We start from the raw sequence: 19820 nt of genomic DNA on the forward strand, positions 1-19820 counted from the left end.
TGATTTAATAGGAGGTTTGTGATACAGAGGAAAACAGACAAAACTTTCAGCAGAGGTCTGTACAGGAAGGTCTGCTTCTTCAAAATCTGGCCTTTAATATTTATTTGAAACATTGTTTCTTAGAAACCCATCTCTCACGCAAGAATTTATTGGTATAGGAAATCAGTATGTTTGGCAACCCATGACTGTTAATTTCCTATCTGTAAATTCTAATTTCATCTTTTATTTTGAATCTTATCACTTTCCTATCTTTCATGAGTTTTTCAAGCATATTTTTTCTCCCCTCCAAGGTTTTTTTTTTTTAACAGCAATCCAATTGTGCGATATTAAATTGCAGAGGATCCGATCTTAGAAGGTGGTCGTGGCTATGGTTAATGGGACTTTGAAACCAGTATGCCTCTCTGGGAAGCAGTGAACTGTGGGATGAGTGGAGGCATGCAGCAAAGTGTTCTCTGTGGAACAGAAGTTGACTGTGTAATATAAAGATCAGACTAAAAAAAAAGACAACCCAGAACTTCGAAATATGAAGTAGTATTGTTTATGCATCAGTCATCTTTCCACTTCCTGGAGTGTAGTGCACATTTCTTTCCTGAGAAAAGATGACCATGTTTGCTATTTCAGCACATTATCGCATTTCTAAAGGATCCTGGGGGAAAGTAAACAGCTGTTGGATGGCTTTATCTTTTCCCTCTTTATGCCAAAAGTTTTATTTGACCAGAAATTCTTCTGTTGGCTTACTACTTTCTTTGACCATATGTACATCATATAAACTGACACCGTGTAGATATATAGGTTTCAAGTTTGTGTTTTCACATTGTGTACTTAAGATCTTCTTTGTTTGCTGCTGGATTACGTTAACCGAGTATATGTATGTAGGTATAACTTATAATCATGGTTACATTGCATATGATGGGTTTCTCCTGTCTCCAGCTGTTTGACATCTTTTCAGAGTATGTGGATTTTCAAAAGTTTTATTTGACATAGAATCTTAAGTTTAGTCTATAATTCCTATTTATAGGGGAAAAAAAATTCCTTTTGAGAAGTCTGATATTGTGTTTTTGAGTGATAAGTGAAAGATTGTGTTGTGCTAAAAATCTGGATTTTGAAAGTGCCCTTTGATATTTCAGCTTTTTAGTTGGCTTAACAGTTCTTTGGGTTTTGAACATACAGTCTGAGTCCATATAAATAGGGAAGGGAAGTTGCTGTTGGCATCATCAGTGACCCTCTAGCTATCTGCAGAGCTTCAACAAGGCTTGGAACCATATGGAAGAATTGGTTTTAGTAAAGTCATCAAAACTGTGTGGGAAGAGAATAAGTTATAACTGTATTGGCTTCATACGGTACTGTGTAGCCCACTTCAGTGCTTTGAATGCTGTGGCCTTAAAACTTGTGCTGCATTGTCTTTAAAAGCGCTTTCGCAGTTTTGCAATTAATTGGGACTCAGACTGTTATGTTATTTAGTTTTATAGAGGAAACAGTAATTGACCCTATAAATAAGATATTTTCCAACAGGCTTTACATCAGCCATTTTTTTTTATCTTAGTAAGCTTCATCTTGTTCAGAAGATATTGTAGAGTATTTTACATTTTCCAGCATACCTTGCAGAAATATAACTCATCTGTTAGAGAAATTACAGGATATGATAGTTGTATAAAAACACTGTATTCCTAAATAATGTTTAAAGTTTTATTCTTCCAAAATTTAACAGTTTTATCATGAAGTTATGAAAAACTCTAGATCTTGAATCCCAGTTATGGATCATGCCTTCACACAGTGTAAGCTGACCTGCATGCAGCTCAACTGGCATTATTATCCTTTTATTTACTAACTCAAATGTGGTGTAATCAATATGCTTATCAGGGCAATGATATTAAAATGGTATGTTCTCCAAACAGGGCTGGTGACATTCTGGAAAGCACCCACCAGGAGCTTCTGGTGTGCAAGCAGTTATGCTGAAGGTAGAGCTGAGGACTGTGATTTCTCCTCCACGCACAGAATTATTCCCCTTTTAGGGGAGCAGAGTGAATGGGAAGGTCAAGGAAACTGCTAATTACATTTTTTTTCTAACTCAGACTCCTGTAAAAGTCTCACAACATGGATTTTGTTGATGGAAGATGTGCTTTAGTTGAGGTGCGTAAGGAAGGAAAATAGAACTTGTTGAGGATGATTCTTCTAGTTCACCTTCTCATTACTGTCTGAGTACAGAAGTTGGAAGGGAAAGTGGCATGGCCAAGTCCAAACTCATAAATTTGAGATGATTATAAATGGGGTAGGTTGCATGCTCTGGAAATAAACAGGCATACTGAAAATTTCAATCTGAAAACAAACAAGCTTTTTTCTCCCTTTTACTTTCTTTCTTTCTTTTTTTTTTTAACAGTTAATCTGTGGAAACAATAAATAATAGTGGAAATGCAGTCAGAAGTCTGCAGTTAGTTGTGGCTGTTTACTGTCACTCTGACAACTACTTCTCAGTTCAGCTTTTGAACATTCCTTATTACTGTGCTCTTGAAGTGTGACGGGAGGAATCCAGGCTGAAAGTACTTTTTAGTTGTGTTGTGCTTTAGTGTGTCTCTCTAATGATGGAGAAGCGTGCTTCTATGTGGTGTAAAGGCAAGCTAAATCCAGTCTGTGGGTTGGTTGTCTTTTGTGGGAAGCTGTATCCTGTTGGTCTCCCGCATCTCCAGAGATGCGTGACACATAATAATAGGCACAATTACACAGCGTCATTAATGGGTTCGGATGCATCCATGTGCCTCTTCCAGGTATCCAAGTTATCCATCTTCACTTCCAGGTATCTGTGCAACCTATGCCTTAGATTAAGGTCATGCAGATCACTGCCAACGTTACTACCTGACCTTTCTTTGACAGTGTGTATGTGTTTTTTTAATTTATTTATTTATTTTTTTTAATCCATGGAGGCATTCCTAGTATGCTGAAGTTCCCAAGCTTTTCCTGTGATCTCTAGCAACTTATTTATTTGCTTGCTAGAAACCTTTGGTGAATTATTTTGCAATTGTTCATTTCTCTGCTCATTTAATGGAGAGGTTGATGCACAGTTGTTACTCTGTTGAGCAGTTCCGGGCGGGACATAATCTGAAAACGGGAAAGTAGACTGTTTTAGGTAGACACTAGAACATGGATAAAACTGTATTGCAGGAACCAAACATTATTTGTTTCCCATTATAAGACACTAGTTTTAAAGATAGAGATAGATTTTAATAATGTGTTACCGCGCACAGATGTCCTTTAATCTTAGAGCACACACTCCTCCACCAGAGAAGTCCATGGTACTTGAATCCAAGGAGTAAACATCAGCTCCCATGTGGCTGTGAGCAATATCCTCCGTTTTGGCTGCTCTGAAGCTATTGTGCCAGTGCCCGCAACCCCTGGTAGAAATTACGTAGTAATCTCTGTCAGTGTTCATTCAAGATAAATAAGAACCATGTGGGTGTGTGAGGAATGACTGCAGTTCTTGGCAAAGAAGTATGCAAAGGTACAAGGAGAGAGGTCACTGCTACTTACAGCAGTCCTGCCATGGCAATTCCTGGCTGAGACCTCTCCAGGCAATTCACTGAAGACAAAGGCTCTGGTTTATAGTTCTTATTTCTGGAAATAAATAATAAATATTTATGATGCAGTCAGATTCCTGATGGTAGCAGCACAAAAGACTGAGTAAAAAAATAAGATGTTTTGATAAACCTTCGTTGGATTTCCTAATACATTGAGTGTGCTCTGTATGCAGTGTTGTCTTTCACAACTTGAGTGATAAAGGGTTTCCTAATTTGCATGTAAAAATGAATTCTCTTTGTCACTGGATATACTTTTCTTGGCGAAACCTGTACGCTCTCAGGCTTGTTTTCAAAACAGAACAGCTGTTTTGTGAATGTAACTATCTGAAAGCTGTCTGGAATAATTGCACTCGTGTTAAACTTCAGCACCCTCATAGCTGGCATGAAGCTCTTCAGAGACTTTCTTTTTGTTTTGCATGCCTTCCTGTTGAACTTCAGTATAGGATTTGCATTTCCTTTTTATACAAACTGACTTTACTTGTGGAAATAAATGCCAGGCTTGGTAATCCCCTTCAGTGACTGCCAAGAAGACTTTGGCAGGCTGTGTGCCGGGGAGCCCAGCGGTGTCCCAGTACCCTGCAAGTGTGGGGGGCTGTGACCGCCTGCTGTGTTCTTGGTTTCATATATGTTTGCATTTTGAGGATGCTGTTGCTGTTCGTTGGAAATATTACTGCGAGTGTGTGTTCATCCCCTCGTGTGAGTGGGATAGTCAGACTTAAGAAACTGGATAGCTCAAGTCCGTATGTAAGACCATGCAGCAGAGCTTCTCAGGGTAGACGTCTGGGTGGAGGGCAGGGCAGGGGTTTGCGCCAGAGCAGATGATCGAGCGGGAACAGTGTTGCTGCAGCTAGAATTCATCGTGGGGTTCTTGTGGAGACTGAGAATTTTGCGGCTTGCTTGCTGGGGAGTACCGGGCCGCAGTGGTAACTTGGGGTCTGAGTAATTGCAGGCAGCTTTCCGCTGCTACGCCTAGGTCTTCATTGCACAGCTGGAGCCCTGGCGCCAGCACAGTGATGCTGATGGGGATTCTGGGCCAGTCACACAACTTCTCAGAGTGACATTTGCATGTGACAACCTGTTAGAAGGGCTCTGGTGCTGCACTGAACCGCTCCACTGGCAGGGCTCTCTGGGACCAAACCTGCTCCGCACAGCAGGGACCCTGTGGGTAGCTGCATTTAAAATAGATGTAGCCAAACACATCCTGAAAAGGAAATGTCACTTGAGTAAATTTACTCCCCTGGGATCTGTGTTGTGCTTGCACATTTACACACTTGTGAGTTCATGTAAGTTGCTTTGAATTTGTGTTACTAGGCACAAATGGGACAAGTGTTCTAAGGGGTTGTTATACCTAAATGTAGGAAACAAAGAATAGATTTTTCAAAGTGAATGAAGTTAAAAGGTTAAAAAGAAGCTAGCAGAAGTATTTGGTGGTCAGAAGCATTCTCTTCACTCGCTTCCACTGGAAGAAACAAATGTCTCCCATGCTACGCATAGTGGATCTCTGCCAGCAAAACTGGTGCAAGTTGTCACATCTAAATAAAGTCACAGGAGCCTACAGGAATTACGTTAATATTTTTGTAATGTAGCTAGTAGTTTTACCAGCTAGAAGAGAATGGTACTGCTTCCCTCATTGGTTAATAACACCCTCTATAATGTGCCAAGGTAACTATCACTTAATGCACTTTGCATTGTCTCTCCATAGATGCTGTAGACAGAATAAAAGCATGTTGCTCTGCTCTTTGGTCAAACAGAGATTTCTTCTTAAAAAAAACAAACAACATAAAACAAACCCAAGCAACCCCCCCCCCCCCCAAAAAAAAAAAAAAAAAACCCACAACACAACAACGAACCCCCCAAACTACAAACCAACAAAGACTAAAGAGTCTATAAAGAAACTCTAGTTCTAAATGGACTCTAAATACTATAATTACGTTTCTGCTGCACTTAAAAATTATTTAAGTACCAGATGCACCTAAAATTCTGTGGCGCAGCAGAGACATGGAAATAAAGCCTTTTAAACCTCTTAATCTGTAATTTTAAAAAACTGACCATTGGAAAGTATGCTAAAAGGAAAACTTTTTCCAATGTGAATAATACCTTTATAAAAATGGCTTCCTGTTCGTTCTGTGATGGTTTGCAAACCTGACTCAGGCAGCTTACTTAGATTGCTTCATTGACTGTGAGTGTAATACAAGTTTTCTTCCAGTTTCATATCAATATAAACTGCATTATTTGTCTGCTCAGCTTTCTCCATTTTATATAGCTTGGGTTGAAATTCCTTATAATTTGGCACATCATTCTCTTTCCTCCGATTCTGCAAAACTAAAGTAACTTACCAGGCTTCGTAGTGAATCTTGACGTACATGAGCAATGTCTAGGTGGAATTACTGTGGGCTCCATTAAAAGGGAGTAACAATATCCCGTAAAGAAAGGTAGATTAGTTTTTGCTTGCCAAACTGTCCTTGTACATTGATTTAATAGTTTCTTTGACTTAGTGACTATGGGATGAATCTGATGCATTCCACATTCTGTCATTTACATCATGTTGTTAAGTACGGATTTTTGAAATCCTTGCTGTTAGCATTTCTCAGGAAGGGGTAGGTGTGAAATATGTCTATTGCAAACCAAATTCCATGGTTATAGTCAGTGCTTGACTGGTCACCTAGGAAACTTTCAATAATGAATTCACTTGGCTTGATGGTGCAGTCTGGTATGATCAGATTTTTCCAGTTCCCTCTGATTTGAAAATGCAATGCTTGAACAAAAAATTAATCATAACTTAATCTGTTCCATAGAGAAAATCATATCCTCTGTCTTCAGTTCTGTTTTAGTCATACTTTAATATATCGTGTTCTTTATTCATTCTGTGGTGACTTCTGTAGAATTACTTTAGATTGCGTGACCTTTGGGATAAATGATTTTGAAGGTACTGGACCATTATTGCTGTGTTTCTGTCTATCTGTGAGTCAATGCATCTGTGAACGCATTGCACTGGAATCCTCTGTGGAGGTCTGCCGGCCCTTCTGAGATGTGCTCGTGGGAATTTATTCTGATTCGTGCCTACAAAAGACTGCTAGCACTTAAGTGAGGAAAAATATGGAGCAATTAATCTTCTAAAACTGCCTTTCCAAAATTTTTGGGTGTTCAAGTTGAGTTAATTGAAGCATTTAAAGTATTTCCAGTTTCTTCTTTGCTGTGTATTGTATTGCAGGAGTGTTAAAATCCATCAGTTAAACTCTTCACTAGGACGGTTGCGCAAAAAGAACCAAAAAAAAAAGAAAAAGCTGTGGCAGAATGTGGGAGAAATCTGCAAAATTGTGTTTTGTGGGGAGGCCAGGTAGAGGTGTCATCTGTAGTTGAAGAACCTGGGCTGTGTCAGATAAAAACTGTAGGAGCCCTACTCAAGGCACAGAAGAATGTTTTTTGTGGAGTAGGTACTGGGCACGTGGTGAGTGAGTAGGTGAGAGCAACATCATGAAGTGGACCGAGTGTTTCAGAATATACGAAAACTCTACGCAGGTCAGGAAAACCCATAAACTGAGACTGGGAGAAAAAGCAGAGAAAGCATCGTATATGCTTATTTTATCCTTGCTCTTCATCATGTACGCTGTTACAGCTGCTGTTGAGGATGGACTAGCCAGACCGCTGTCTGACTTGGTAGGAGTGTTCTTGGAAGCAACGTGGTGACCAGTGCTGAACCTAAGCCCTGTTTCAGTGGAAAAAATATCTGGCTCCTGAGACTAGTCTCCATAGTTTGCCTGCTATGGCTATTTTAGACGGACTTGAATTTCATTTAGAACGTGTGGTTTTTATGTTGCTCCGCAAAGTATGTCTGTGCTCCTCGGGTATTTTTGCTTGACTGAGCAGAGGTCCACTTGAAGTACCCTGGTACTTGGCTGCAGAGCATCACATGAGTAACTTGGAAGGTGCATTTCTTCTACAAAGCAGGAAGTGGATCATCATCTTGTCTGTTAATTTTGCTGGTGTCAAATAAAACAAAATGAAGATCTGTGATTTATTTGAATACAATCAGGATAGCATCTTGGGTGTCTGAGGGCTGCTAAGTCTGCGGTGGTGGAAAAGGCTGAAGGGTTGATAGGAATATTTTTCACAGGGCTCACTTCTAGTACATGTTACTGTTCTGGTGAAGATAAAGCCAGAGGATGTTTTTTGGGAAAGTGAAGCAACAACAGGCACTGTGTCTGGAATGTTCATTAGAGCCTATTAATTTTACATTCTTGTAAAGATTGCTCTTATGGGCTCTGTTTAGAGGGCAGCAGTTGCTTTAACTCAGATCAAATCGGGGAACTGCAATGTGCTCTGGGATCCAGGCTGGTCTGAGTAAATACTTGATGTTGGATAGGGATACTGTCTTTCTCATAGCTTTGAATTACGTACCTTGATTACGCAGCATATTGCATAAGGTGCTGAATGCTGTTCAGTAGTTTAATCGGGAAGCTGTTTAGCGGGAATTCATGGCCTCATTTGAACTATGTCAAAAGCCCTGGCATGTGAAAAGGAAATTGGTTGCATGGTCATTTGCCTGCATGCAGTAAGAGGGCAAAATTAGCACTGCTATAATTTACAGAGGCTCTTCTGTCTCTGCCCAAGGACTTAAAAGCACTGATGGGGGACTGTTTTCCATGGTTGTTCTTTTTTGCCCTGTTTTCACGAAGAGTATGAACTACTTGCTTTCAGGGGAGTTACTGGGGTTGGGTGAAGTTCTCTAGTACCATTCAGGCCTGTGATAAGAGGTTACAGGATTAGCTCAGACTGAAAACTAGTAAGGTATTTTTGTTTTGAAGATTCCTTCCTGTCCAGTAGTCATACTAGCTTTATTTTCATGTCTTGAGCTAGTTGTTATCAGAGTAGATAGATTTCCTTACTTCCTCTTCCTGAGGATAGTTTTAAATACAGCACCCTTTTCCATAGCAGTTCATGTTTGATAATGTCTAGTGCCTATAATATGAGTGTATTTGCCTCCTCTCTTGAATGTGATGCAGGCAACTCATAAACCCCCTGATCCAATGCCGTTCAGTGCTTTTTATTTGTATTAATACATGTTCCTCCGTTTTCTCCCTCAGATAAACTACTAGTTTTTACTGTAGCAACTAAAGAAACTGATGGCTTTCACCGTTTCATGCAAACTGCAAAGCACTTCAACTACACAGTCAAGGTATTGTATGTTTTCATACCAAATATTCATACTATACAGCCTTTAAGACAGAAACAGCGCAATAGTAACTGAAGTTGCATTAGCTTCTTTGCATGCTGGGGCAAAGTAAAACAATTACAGAGCTTGGGGCGGATAGGGCACTTGCACATGTCCTTGTTGCCGTCCCTGTTGTTTATGTGCTGGTCCCCTTCTGAATGACCACGGTAGGGTGCTTCTTCCACTGCCTTAGGAACTGTTTTACAGATTAGTAGCTATTGTGATCAGGGTCCTCAGTCACTTACAGGTTCTGTCATGATTTATCATATAGCCTTTCTTTTCAGTGCGGCTAATGTTTGCATGAGTACTTCTGGAAGCTGCGCTGCACTCAGAGGGCTTTGGATGTCTCCTTCCTTCTTAAACAAGGCTGGATCCCTGCTGCAGGGAAGGAGGGAGGGTCACAACTGAAAGTTTCACTGTGTTTCACAAGAACCTGTAATTCTTTGAGAGGACAAGACTTTTCTACTGTTCTTGCCAGCCTTTTCTACCTTCTTCCACGACTCCATATGTCACGTACTGAAGTTGGCCTCCACGTGGCCTTGGGAAAAAGGGAGGGCAGTAACCTTCTAAACTTTCCCCACAAATTGGTTCTGCAAGAAAAAATCCAGGAATTCAGATGGTGTTATGACATTTTTCTGCTTACTTACCACAGTGCCTACACTATAAATAGGAAATCATTTGGATCTCTGACCTTGGAAGACCGAGAGAACCTTTCCTAATATGATAATGCTGTACTAAAGCACCCAAGAAGCCCGAGCTCTGGATACGTCTGTTACCTTTGCAGATTTGTCCAAAACATCATGCAATGTAGTTCTTCGAGGTTTTAGAAGTTCCAAAAATATTATGCTCAAAACCCACAAAAAGTGTAAGGGGGTTTTTTGTTTTTGAGATATACTTTGCTATAGTACTTGTCTAGGCAGGAATTTTGTTTAGCTGATTTTAGCAGCCATCTATCCTTTCCTTGTACAGAAGTGTTCTGGAAGGATTTCAGAAAGATTGCAGCTTGCAATTTGTATTAGTAATACCCTGATCCACCAAGGTCTCTTATTTTTCCTGCTCCTAAAGTGATTATATTGACTTTAAAAGATCTCGTTCAGAATGTTTTTCCTAATACAAATTTTGAAACAATTATTAGCTTTTTCCTTTTTTTTTTTTTTTCTTTTTTCCCTGAAGGAGACACATTTGAATAAGCGGTGGTAACAGGCAATTGCTCGATTCCTATTTGGTTAAGAAATGTCTCTCTCATGTTTTTGCAGTGATGTCATTGTGCTGAATGCTGCTTCAGACATGGAAAACTTATGATGCTGGAAATGCTGGCTTGCTATGCTTTAATGTGTTGCTTCTGCTTTAACATCTGTTTTCAATAAGGGTCTGCTTTAAAAAAAACTCTTGATTTGGGTACTAGCAAAAAGGTGGGATTTTTTTCTTGCTCCAGGTACTTGGAAAAGGTGAAGAGTGGAAAGGTGGTGAGCTGCCTAACTCTATTGGCGGAGGGCAGAAAGTTCGACTGCTGAAAGAAGGCATAGAAAGCTACGCTGATCAAGAGGACTTGGTTATAATGTTTGTTGAATGGTGAGCAAACCTGGCTTGTTGCCTTTATGTTTTAGTCTGGGTAGGCATGCAAACGTAGCTGCTGTGACATGCTGAAGGGAAAGCTCCTTGTGACAAAAGGAAAGCTGCTTTTCCCTCTCGCTGTTTATTTGAGAGGGTTTGCTTCCATTTTTCTCCATTGATAAAAATAGTAGATTGCTCTGGGAGCAATCGTTACTTTTTTATGGATTTACAGATGTAAGAATAGTTCATAGTTCTGCTGCCTCAAGGGGGTAAAAAAATGTTATGGAGAGCTGACAGGCTTTTAGGCAAGCATTCGTCCTCTCCCTGTTCAGTGGCAGCGAGGGCAGGACGTGGCTGTGGGCTGTGAGTGTGGAATGGTGGTGGTGGTGGAGCAAAAGCAGCTCCAAAAATAAAGTGGCCAGTAGAGACCAGAGCGTGATCTTGTTCGATGAACTAACAGTGATATGGAGGAAGCTGGAAAATGGGCCCCTGAGGAAAGCACTTAACAGGAGAACTTCTTTTACGTGTTAGAGAACTGGAACAAGAGGCTTGGTGCCAGATAAACCCCTGATGCCTGTGCTGCCTGTGTGATGGAAGGATGGAGAGACAGTGGTGCTGCAGATGCCAGATTATAACTCATAGCACAACTATGCTTGAACATCCTCACTGGAGGCCAGATAGGTTTCTCCCTGTCACAGAGAAAAGGGAGCTCAAACATGTTCAAATCCCACTTTTTCCATTGCTTCCTTCTGCTCTTTTTTCCCCTCCTCCTTCACTTCTTTTGCTTCTGTGACAAGAGCATGATCAGAGCAGCTAAGAATCCAGCTGACAACAGCTGCCAAGCTCTTCCACACTAGCGTTAACCACAGTGGGGTCACAGCTCTAAAAGAATCCCTGCAAGGAAGGCACGGGACCAACTCTCAAATTGGGGACACAAAGCCTTGATTGCAGACAGGCAGCCTTGGGAAGGTACCGAGTGCAAGCTTGGAGACGTTTGTGTGTGGGTTTACCCGGTCATGTTGGAATGCCTGCTCCAGAATTTTCTTTCAGCTTTTAACCTGCTTTTTAAAATTTATTCATTTTTTTTAAATTTGTCAGCTGAAGAATTTTAGGGACCCTTTTGCAAGTTAGAAGTTTGGCAGGATTTGTACAGCAGATATCATCACGAGAAAGTGGTCTGACAGTGGTATTTAGTGGAAAGTTCATTTGTTGTTTTGCATAAGTTAAGTGTCTAGGATTGGTGTAGCCTATTTAACTGGTAGCAAATTTAAAGATGCTACTCAGTTTTCTTTTTCAATTTTACCTCTTATGATAAGATGGAGCTAGAAAGCCAATGTCTAAATCATCTAAACCAATTTATGAACAAGCTTTATGAGGGAAACTTGTTACACCAAATATTTTCTTTGTACACTTAATTGACAGTAAAAATAACAAAGAGTTTGGAGGTATACATTCAGGTTTTGAATTTTTTTCGTAATGAGTTGATCAGTTTTGCATTTGGTAAGTGGAAAAAGTATCTGTAAGTAAATATGTTACGTGTTGTTTGATGGTGGTGTCCTACTGATCTTGGCCTAATGGCTGAAACTTTTTAAGATTAACTTGGGAGATTATTTTATTTTTTACTAAATGCTCAGATGAATCATATGTTTCCCAAATGTTTGCTACTTACATTGAATTTCTTTGTTTTCAAATCTGTTATCCTGGTTTGTCACTATTTTCTCTCTATATGGTAAAATATGCAAATTTGTTATTAGATTTGTGTATAGCTCAAATTCTTCTCCAACGTAATTTATTCTCTAGAGGGGCAGGCTGTATGCTGGCAAGGATGAGAGAGTACAGACGACCATGTGTGTTGAAGGGCACATGTCACAATCTTTCTTGCCATGAAAAATCACAGGATTTAAAGCCTCCCAGGTTCTTGAGGTCCATAATCCCAAGTATATACTGATTTAAAGCTGGTGGAACTGACTCCAAATAGCAGAAAAAAAGAGTTTGCTGATTCTAGCATTATGTTTTAATTCTAATGAGCTTTTTCATTTCCAGGAATCCTAGTTAGCTATTTAAATGTTGATCAATGTAGCAGTAAGTTTGGAAGAGACAAATATAGTGAACTTCCTTTCTTTTTCAAGTGTTTTTCATTATGTTCATTGTGAAGCATTTGGAATATTAATCTTGGGGAGGGGGAAGGAAATGTCTGGTTTACTTACTGTAACTAGGCAAACCGTTTCTCGTGAACTATTTACTTAAAAAAACTTAGCTTCTTGCCCTTTTTTTTTTTTTTTTTTTGAGCAGTTTTTTATATGGCTCAATTCTGGAAATAGTTTGAACTTCTGTGGACAACTTGTGTCTAGGTACAGATAGCAAAGCACTTTGCCTGCAGATGGAACACTATTTAAATTAGGCTTGTTTTTGTGAGAGCTAACTACTGGTTTACTTTGGACCATCTCAGATTGAACTGGATAATGGCCAGTGTAGACTGGATAAAATGGTTGATGCTGTGACTGTTCATCCAGAACTCTCACAGCCATCTATTTGTATCGTGGAAGACTTCTGAAGCCTCTCAGTTTGGCTTTTTTTTCCCCCCACCATTTGGGTTTCTTTATTATTTATTTATTTATATATTTTTAAATTTTATTTTGTTTTCTTTGTAAGCATTTGTCACGAAGCAAGGGATAATTATATTTTCTACACATCTCAAAATGGTTAAGGTGTGATCCTGGTGGGGATACAGTGTAATTGACAAAATGGCTGTGTGGCTGAAAGGTCCAGTTAATTAAGATGAAACCTGGGACCTGAATTGCTGGTTACTAGTAAGCCTCTCTTGTTTGTATTTTGAACTCTTAACTTGCAGCTCCAACAGTAACAAGTCCTTGTTGTTATAAAAGTTGTGGATGCAAAAATTGCACGTTCAATTCTTGAGGACTTGAGCCACTGTCACTGTTTCCCTGTGTTGCTGGGAGTGCTGGGTGCGTAGCTGGGATGCTTTACTGCTGCAAAAAAGGAGGAGGGATGGGTGGATTCCAGCCCCAAGCATCTGCCATCTGTGAACTTCAGGAAATGGGATTGGAGTTGTGGAAACTTTCTGGGTTTTTTTTTTCTTCTTTTATTTTTCTTCTTGCTTTCTACTTCATCGGAAGGATTTATGAAGAATAAATAAAAGAATATCTGAGCTTTTCCAGCTTGCCAAGGCAGCCTGCTTTTTCCTGGATATATCCACAGTTTTTCTTCCCTGTCAAATTTTGAAGCTCTGTTTAAAGTAAGTCATGTGCATCACCCATAATAACAGTATAAACTGTCAAGGATAGTCCTGGGACCCATTTTGTGATGATCTTAGTGGTGTAGACCTGAGGTGAATCCTCCCTGACAATAGAGGTTGAGTGCTGGATAGACTGAACATCATCTGACATAGCAGTTAAGCAAGGCAAATGATGGATTTATAGGTTTTAGTTTGACTCTAGAAGTTTTCCTATAGCCTGGAGAGAAAAGCAGGGAGCCTCATAAAGCAGCTGATGGGGAGACTGGCAGTGAGGGGCAGGCGGCTAGTGGAGGTCCTGCCCAGGAGGAGGTGTGGTGGCAGCAAGTCACCTCTTTACAAAACAGAGGGCCATGAAAATTAGTGGAAAATGTGGGTCCACACTGGATTCATACTCCTGCATAATATCCATTAGTGTGTAAAGTTTACAATAATTGGTAATGCAGTTTAGCAGCTCTGTACTGTGCTTTGTATTATAAACTGTGCTGTATTAAGTAGCATATCCCTTTCACAAGCAGAGGCTGTGACTAGCCCAGCATGTTGCTCAACTTTGGCTTTCTTTTCCAGAATGACAGTCCTTGGAAGCAATGTTCCAGGGGTGTTTGGTTCCTTCCCGCAGCTGTAAGTCATTGCAGCAGCAGCACTAACCTGATCAAAGAGGAGAAGCACAGCCTGCCATAAGCTATTAAGTTAAAGCCTCAGACAAATCTCTGTTTTTGTCTGTCTTCAACTTGTCTCCTCTTTCTTGCTTGTTCTTCAGGCTCATTCTGGCTTTGAATTGGGCTACTCCAGTTGAATGGAAAGGGAGCGAAGTGTATTCCTGTATGTTTGGGCAGAAACAGGCAGTTTTTGCAAAACTGGGCAAGCTCCAAAATGTACAATTTTTTTTTCATATGTTCTTCTGCCAAAGTTACAGAAAAACAAAACAGAGTTTTTGGAAACCCACGTACTTTATATAGACTACACAACACTTCCTCTCCAGGGCTCAACTTCTCTCTGCAGTGGAAATCTTCTCTTTTGCATTTGTAAGCCAGCTGTTGTTCAGTGTTTTTTTAGGCCAATTGCATGAAATCCCCTTTGAAGAAAGTACATTTAAAATAATACCAGAATTGTAATAAAGGAGTACCAGAAGTCAGTAATGGTTGATCTGTTGGCACTATTGCTGAGTAATACATTGCAGTCCAAAAAGTTCTGTGTGCTTCAGGTGAGGGTACTGATGTCCTCCTTCTTAGCCCAGCTAAAAGACTTTGCAAGAACAAAATCTTGGTCGAGGCTAGACCTTTTGATTTTTGGTGGCTGTACCATTCCTTTGCCCTATATCAGGGCTGGTGATTTTCAGTTACGAAGGTAACTGTGCAGAATAAGAATATACCTGCATTCAGAGGAGGAAGCTGTGAGGCTGAGAAGCTGACATAAAATCCAAATATTCTGCTTCTTCAGCCAGAGACTAATGTATGACACGATTCCAATATTAAGGTGTCATGGTTTCATGCAATGTAATATGAACCTTGAAGTGTTTTGCACATTAATGCTTTTATATGTAGATGTCAAGTACAAAGAAAGGGACCTTATACTCTGAATAATTTAATCACATACATATTTTGAGGTTTTGGTTTTGTTTTTCTTTTTTTTTTTTTTTGTGTGTGTTTTTCTCAGAGGCATTGATTCAGATATGGTTCAACAAGAAACCACTAGGCTTGTGATACTATATTCTTACATGAACTTTGCCAAACCCGTGCATGTTTCTTTCTGTTTTGGGATAGTGCTGACCTTCAGCTGTGGGTAACTGCTGTTTTTAGAGATGAGCCCTCCACCTTTTGGTCTGTGTCCTCAGTAGGAATGGGGAGTCAAATCTGATGAACACATAAAGGCAGGTGACGTTTTTCATAAATAGATATGGTGAAGTTTAGAGCCTTCTGAAGTCTTCTGCACATTAAAGAGCTTGAAGGAGAAATCTATATGTTGTCAGGATGCAACACAGTTTAAGTTTATGGGCAACTAAACTGTATTGAGAAATATCTAAGTACAGTCTCGATAAGACTTTTGAAAAGAAAGTCAGCCACTGTGTTTTGGAACAAGATCATCGAGAGTTTCCCAGTGAGTCACCCAAATCATCTTTCAGTCCTACTCTAGTTCATTGGCTTAGGTTTTTTTGTTGTTGTTCTTAAACATATAAACAGTTTTCTAAAGGGGAAAATATATTTTTTTTCACTCAAAATATATGAAATGTGAAAATCAATTTCAGGTAGACAAAATCTGAAGGAAAAGGAATGTGTAAGGCTAAAAAAAAAGTACAAATAGAAGGGCAAACTGTATTGGATAAATAGTACTTACTGAAGTTTTTCATCTAGAAGTGTATAGGTTTTTTACATGATAGTAAAACACGATTTAATGAGTAATTTTTCAGAATAAGAGGGCTGTCTGTATGATTTTAAAAATTTGAATAGTCCAGCCACTTACTGTTTTGAACACAGAAGCATTAAAATTAAACTAATCTAATGGATATCTTTTCTTTATTTTCAGCTATGATGTTATCTTTGCAGGGGGTCCTGAAGAATTGCTAAAAAAATTTCAGGAAACAAATCATAAAGTGGTGTTTGCAGCAGATGGACTTATTTGGCCAGATAAAAGGCTAGCTGACAAGTACCCTGTTGTCCGGAGTGGAAAACGATTCCTGAACTCAGGAGGCAAGTGTGATTCTCGAACACATTAAACTCTTGAAATTGAACATGACTCACCTCTGTTACCTGTTTTATGTATCTGTATGTGGAACTGTTCCTGAATTCCCTAAATATAAAATCGAGGACTGGATTTGCTGTCCTCCTCGTCCTCCCCACTTGAATAGCTCCTCTTCCGCGCTCAAAAATAGTCTTCATTCAAACTCACATAGTATTTGTTGGCACAAACTTCTAAAAAGCAGGTAAATAAATAGCCTAGCAAGCAACTGTGCCTTGCAATGTTGTTGTGCCTTGCTGTGCAGGGATGACCCAATTGCCACCCACTGAATATACTTCAGAAACAAACTAGTGTACAAGCCAAGTCAAAGCAGTACATGCTATTTAAAGGCACAGTTTAGCTGGGTCACAGAATTTCCTGACTTAGCTACCTCGTTCTTGGGGATCTCTGCATACAGTGGAGATGTGCTGGGAGCTCTGCCTGTCCCACGAGCATGGCTTTAGCAGTTCATTCCAAGAGAAGCACAAGTTATTCCTGTTAATCTCAATGATGTGTTAATTCTGAAGTCCTCCTTTAAATGCCAGCTTTGGTAATAATTTTTCAGTTGATTAATACCCACGCTGATACTGATATCTTGTAACTGCTACAGAGCACAGTATGTCACTTCTCCTAGGTACATGATGCTGGGCAGTGTGTAGATCTTGGAGCGTCCCCTTTCCTTTCATTCCCTTCTTTACCTCACTTATCTGCCCTATCTTTTTTTGTTTTGGCTTAAACATAATGCATACTGGTTTTGAGTTGAATTCTCTTCGTAGTTCTGGCAGTATTAGATTCAGGCTTCTCTGCCAGCAAGAAGTGATTGATGAAAATTAAACTTTTTCCACAGATGGGCCTCTTGGGAACAGTAGTAGTCTGAGCTTATGCTTTGGAGTTCTCAGGACCATTCTAAACAGTTCTGTTTCCTACTTTTTACCTTAAAATAGCATTAGTATAAAAATAACCCTTAATTTTGAACTCTTTAAAACAGAAGTGGTACATATCACAGGAAGAAAACTGAATTTTGAGCCAAGTCGTATGAATTTCATACCTTTCCTTTGCTGGCACCAACAGTCAGAGTCAAGTTCCTGACTGGTGGACAGCATTGGCAGAGTAGTGCTTTTTATGGAAATAACTTATGTGTGTGTGATATTGCAGGATTTATTGGTTATGCTCCATATATAAATCGTATTGTGCAGCAATGGAATCTGCAGGATAATGATGATGACCAGCTGTTTTACACCAAAATCTATGTTGACCCATTGGCAAGGGTAGGTAGTGACTGGCTTTCTCATTTCTTTTTGCTTGAAATAACATGCTGTTCCTCATAAAACATCAGGAGATAAAAATAAAAGGAATGCTGTCTCTTTATTCCTGAGTGCCATGTTGACGGTTGTGTTTGTTCTCTGGAGGTTCCTACTGTCGGAGTGATGAACAGGCTTCCAAAGGGTCATGACTTGATACATCATTTCAGGCTGTCTGCAGATCCAGGCAGGTTGTGCTTCCTTGTTAGAAATAATAGCTCTGAGGTATATGATTGGACACATTCATCTCAATGAGGTCCCATGTATTTGGCAGTTAGACGGCTGGAGAATGTGGCATTTTTCCAGGGTGTCACTGAAATACTTGCTGATCCAGTGTTTTGTATTTTGGGTTGCTGCCATTTCAGATCCTGCCCGCAGCTGCCTCTCACTCTTCAGCTTTCTGTGCAGATATGTTCAATAAAGCTGCATCATAAATTTTTGGTGAAGACCGCTCTGTGCCCTAGCTTAGCAAAGTTCTCTGCTGAGTAGCAGCATTAAGGCATGATATATGTCAGAGGTACAGCCCTGATGCTGGAAAAAGAGGGGTGACGAAAGTTAACAAAGTATTGATGCAAAAAGACTTTTAAAATCTGATATTACACAATTTTAAGGTTGATTTTTGAGTGTTTGTATGTTTTAGGCAAATGTGAAATACATTTATGTTCTCTTAAATTATGCCCGAAACATCAGGCATCTTTATTCTATTTCTGTAGCTGTATCTAGAGTGGAATATTTCAGTTGGAAGGGACCTACAATGATAGAATCATAGAATTGTTAGGGTTGGAAGGGACCTTAAAGATCATCTAGTTCCAACCCCCCTGCCGTGGGCAGGGACATCTCCCACTAGATCAGGTTGCTCAGAGCCCCATCCAGCCTGGCCTTAAAAACTTCCAGAGATGGGGCTTCCACCATCTCTCTGGGCAACCCGTTCCAGTGTCTCACCACCCTCACGGTGAAGACCTTCTTCCTAATGTCCAATCTGAATCATCCCATCTCTAGTTTTAATCTGTCTAGTCCTAATCTGTCCCGACGTCCTAAAAAGTCCCTCACCAGCTTTCTTGTAGGCCCCCTTAAGATACTGGTAGGCCACTATAAGGTCTCCTTGGAGCCTTCTTTTCTCCAGGCTGAACAACCCCAACTCTCTCAGTCTGTCCTCATAGGAGAGGTGCTCCAGACCTCTGATCATCCTCGTGGCCCTTCTCTGGACACGTTCCAGCATGTCCATATCTTTCTTGTAGTAGGGGCTCCAGAATTGGACGCAGTACTTCAGGTGGGGTCTCACGAGAGTGGAGTAGAGGGGGAGAATCACCTCCTTCAACCTGCTGGCCACACTTCTCCTGATGCAGCCCAGGATACACTTGGCTTTCTGGGCTGCTAGTGCGCACTGACAGCTCGTGTTGAGCCTCTTGTCCACCAGCACCCCCCAAGTCCTTTTCTTCAGGGCTGCTCTTAAGCCAGTCACTGCCCAGCCTATATCGGTGCTTGGGGTTGCCCCAGCCCAGATGGAGGACCTTGCGCTTGGTCTTGTTGAACTTCATGAGGTTGGCATGGGCCCACCTCTCCAGTCTGTCAAGGTCCCTCTGGATGGTATCCCTTCCCTCCAGCATGTCAGCCGCCCCACACAGCTTGGTGTCATTGACCAACTTGCTGAGGGTGCACTCTAGGCCACTGTTCATGTCGCTGACAAAGATGTTAAACAAGACCGGTCCCAGTACTGATCCTTGAGGGACTCCACTTGTCACTGGCCTCTACTTGGACATGGACCCATTGACAGCCACTCTTTGGGTGTGGCCATCAAGCCAGTTCTTTACCCACTGAATTGTCAGTCCACCAAAGCCATATTTTATCAGCTTGGAGACCAGGATGTCACGCGGGACAGTGTCAAAGGCTTTGCTCAGGTCCAGGTAAATGATGTCAGTTGCTCTCCCCTTGTCTATTGATGTTGTGACCTTCTCATAGAAGGCCACCAGGTTTCTCAGGTATGATTTGCCATTGGTGAAGCTGTGTTGATTGTACCCAATCACCTCTTTGTTATTCTTCTGCCTCAGCAGTGCCTCCAGGAGGATCTGCTCCATAATCTTACCAGGCATGGAACTGACTGGCCTATAGTTCCCTGGTTCCTCCTTCTTTCCCTTTTTGCAAATGGGGATTACGGTTCCCCTTTTCCAGTCAGTGGGGACTTCACCAGACTGCCATGACTTTTGGAATATAATAGA

The 19820-nt window shown here is 40.6% G+C and overlaps 1 protein-coding gene across 3 annotated transcripts in view; it reads left to right on the top strand.

The window, feature by feature from the left end:
- Nucleotides 1–19820, top strand: part of PLOD2 (procollagen-lysine,2-oxoglutarate 5-dioxygenase 2) — a 76486-nt gene that overhangs the window by 23943 nt on the left and 32723 nt on the right. For all 3 annotated transcript variants that reach the window (XM_063338929.1, XM_063338927.1, XM_063338928.1), the window contains 4 exons: nucleotides 8654–8745; nucleotides 10217–10353; nucleotides 16112–16275; nucleotides 17459–17571. In XM_063338929.1, coding sequence (XP_063194999.1) covers nucleotides 8710–8745; nucleotides 10217–10353; nucleotides 16112–16275; nucleotides 17459–17571 — 450 coding nt within the window. In that variant the 5' untranslated portion in view covers nucleotides 8654–8709. The remainder of the gene's footprint in view (nucleotides 1–8653; nucleotides 8746–10216; nucleotides 10354–16111; nucleotides 16276–17458; nucleotides 17572–19820) is intronic.

Source organism: Chroicocephalus ridibundus, chromosome 6, assembly GCF_963924245.1.
Source record: "Chroicocephalus ridibundus chromosome 6, bChrRid1.1, whole genome shotgun sequence".
NCBI lineage: Eukaryota > Metazoa > Chordata > Aves > Charadriiformes > Laridae > Chroicocephalus > Chroicocephalus ridibundus.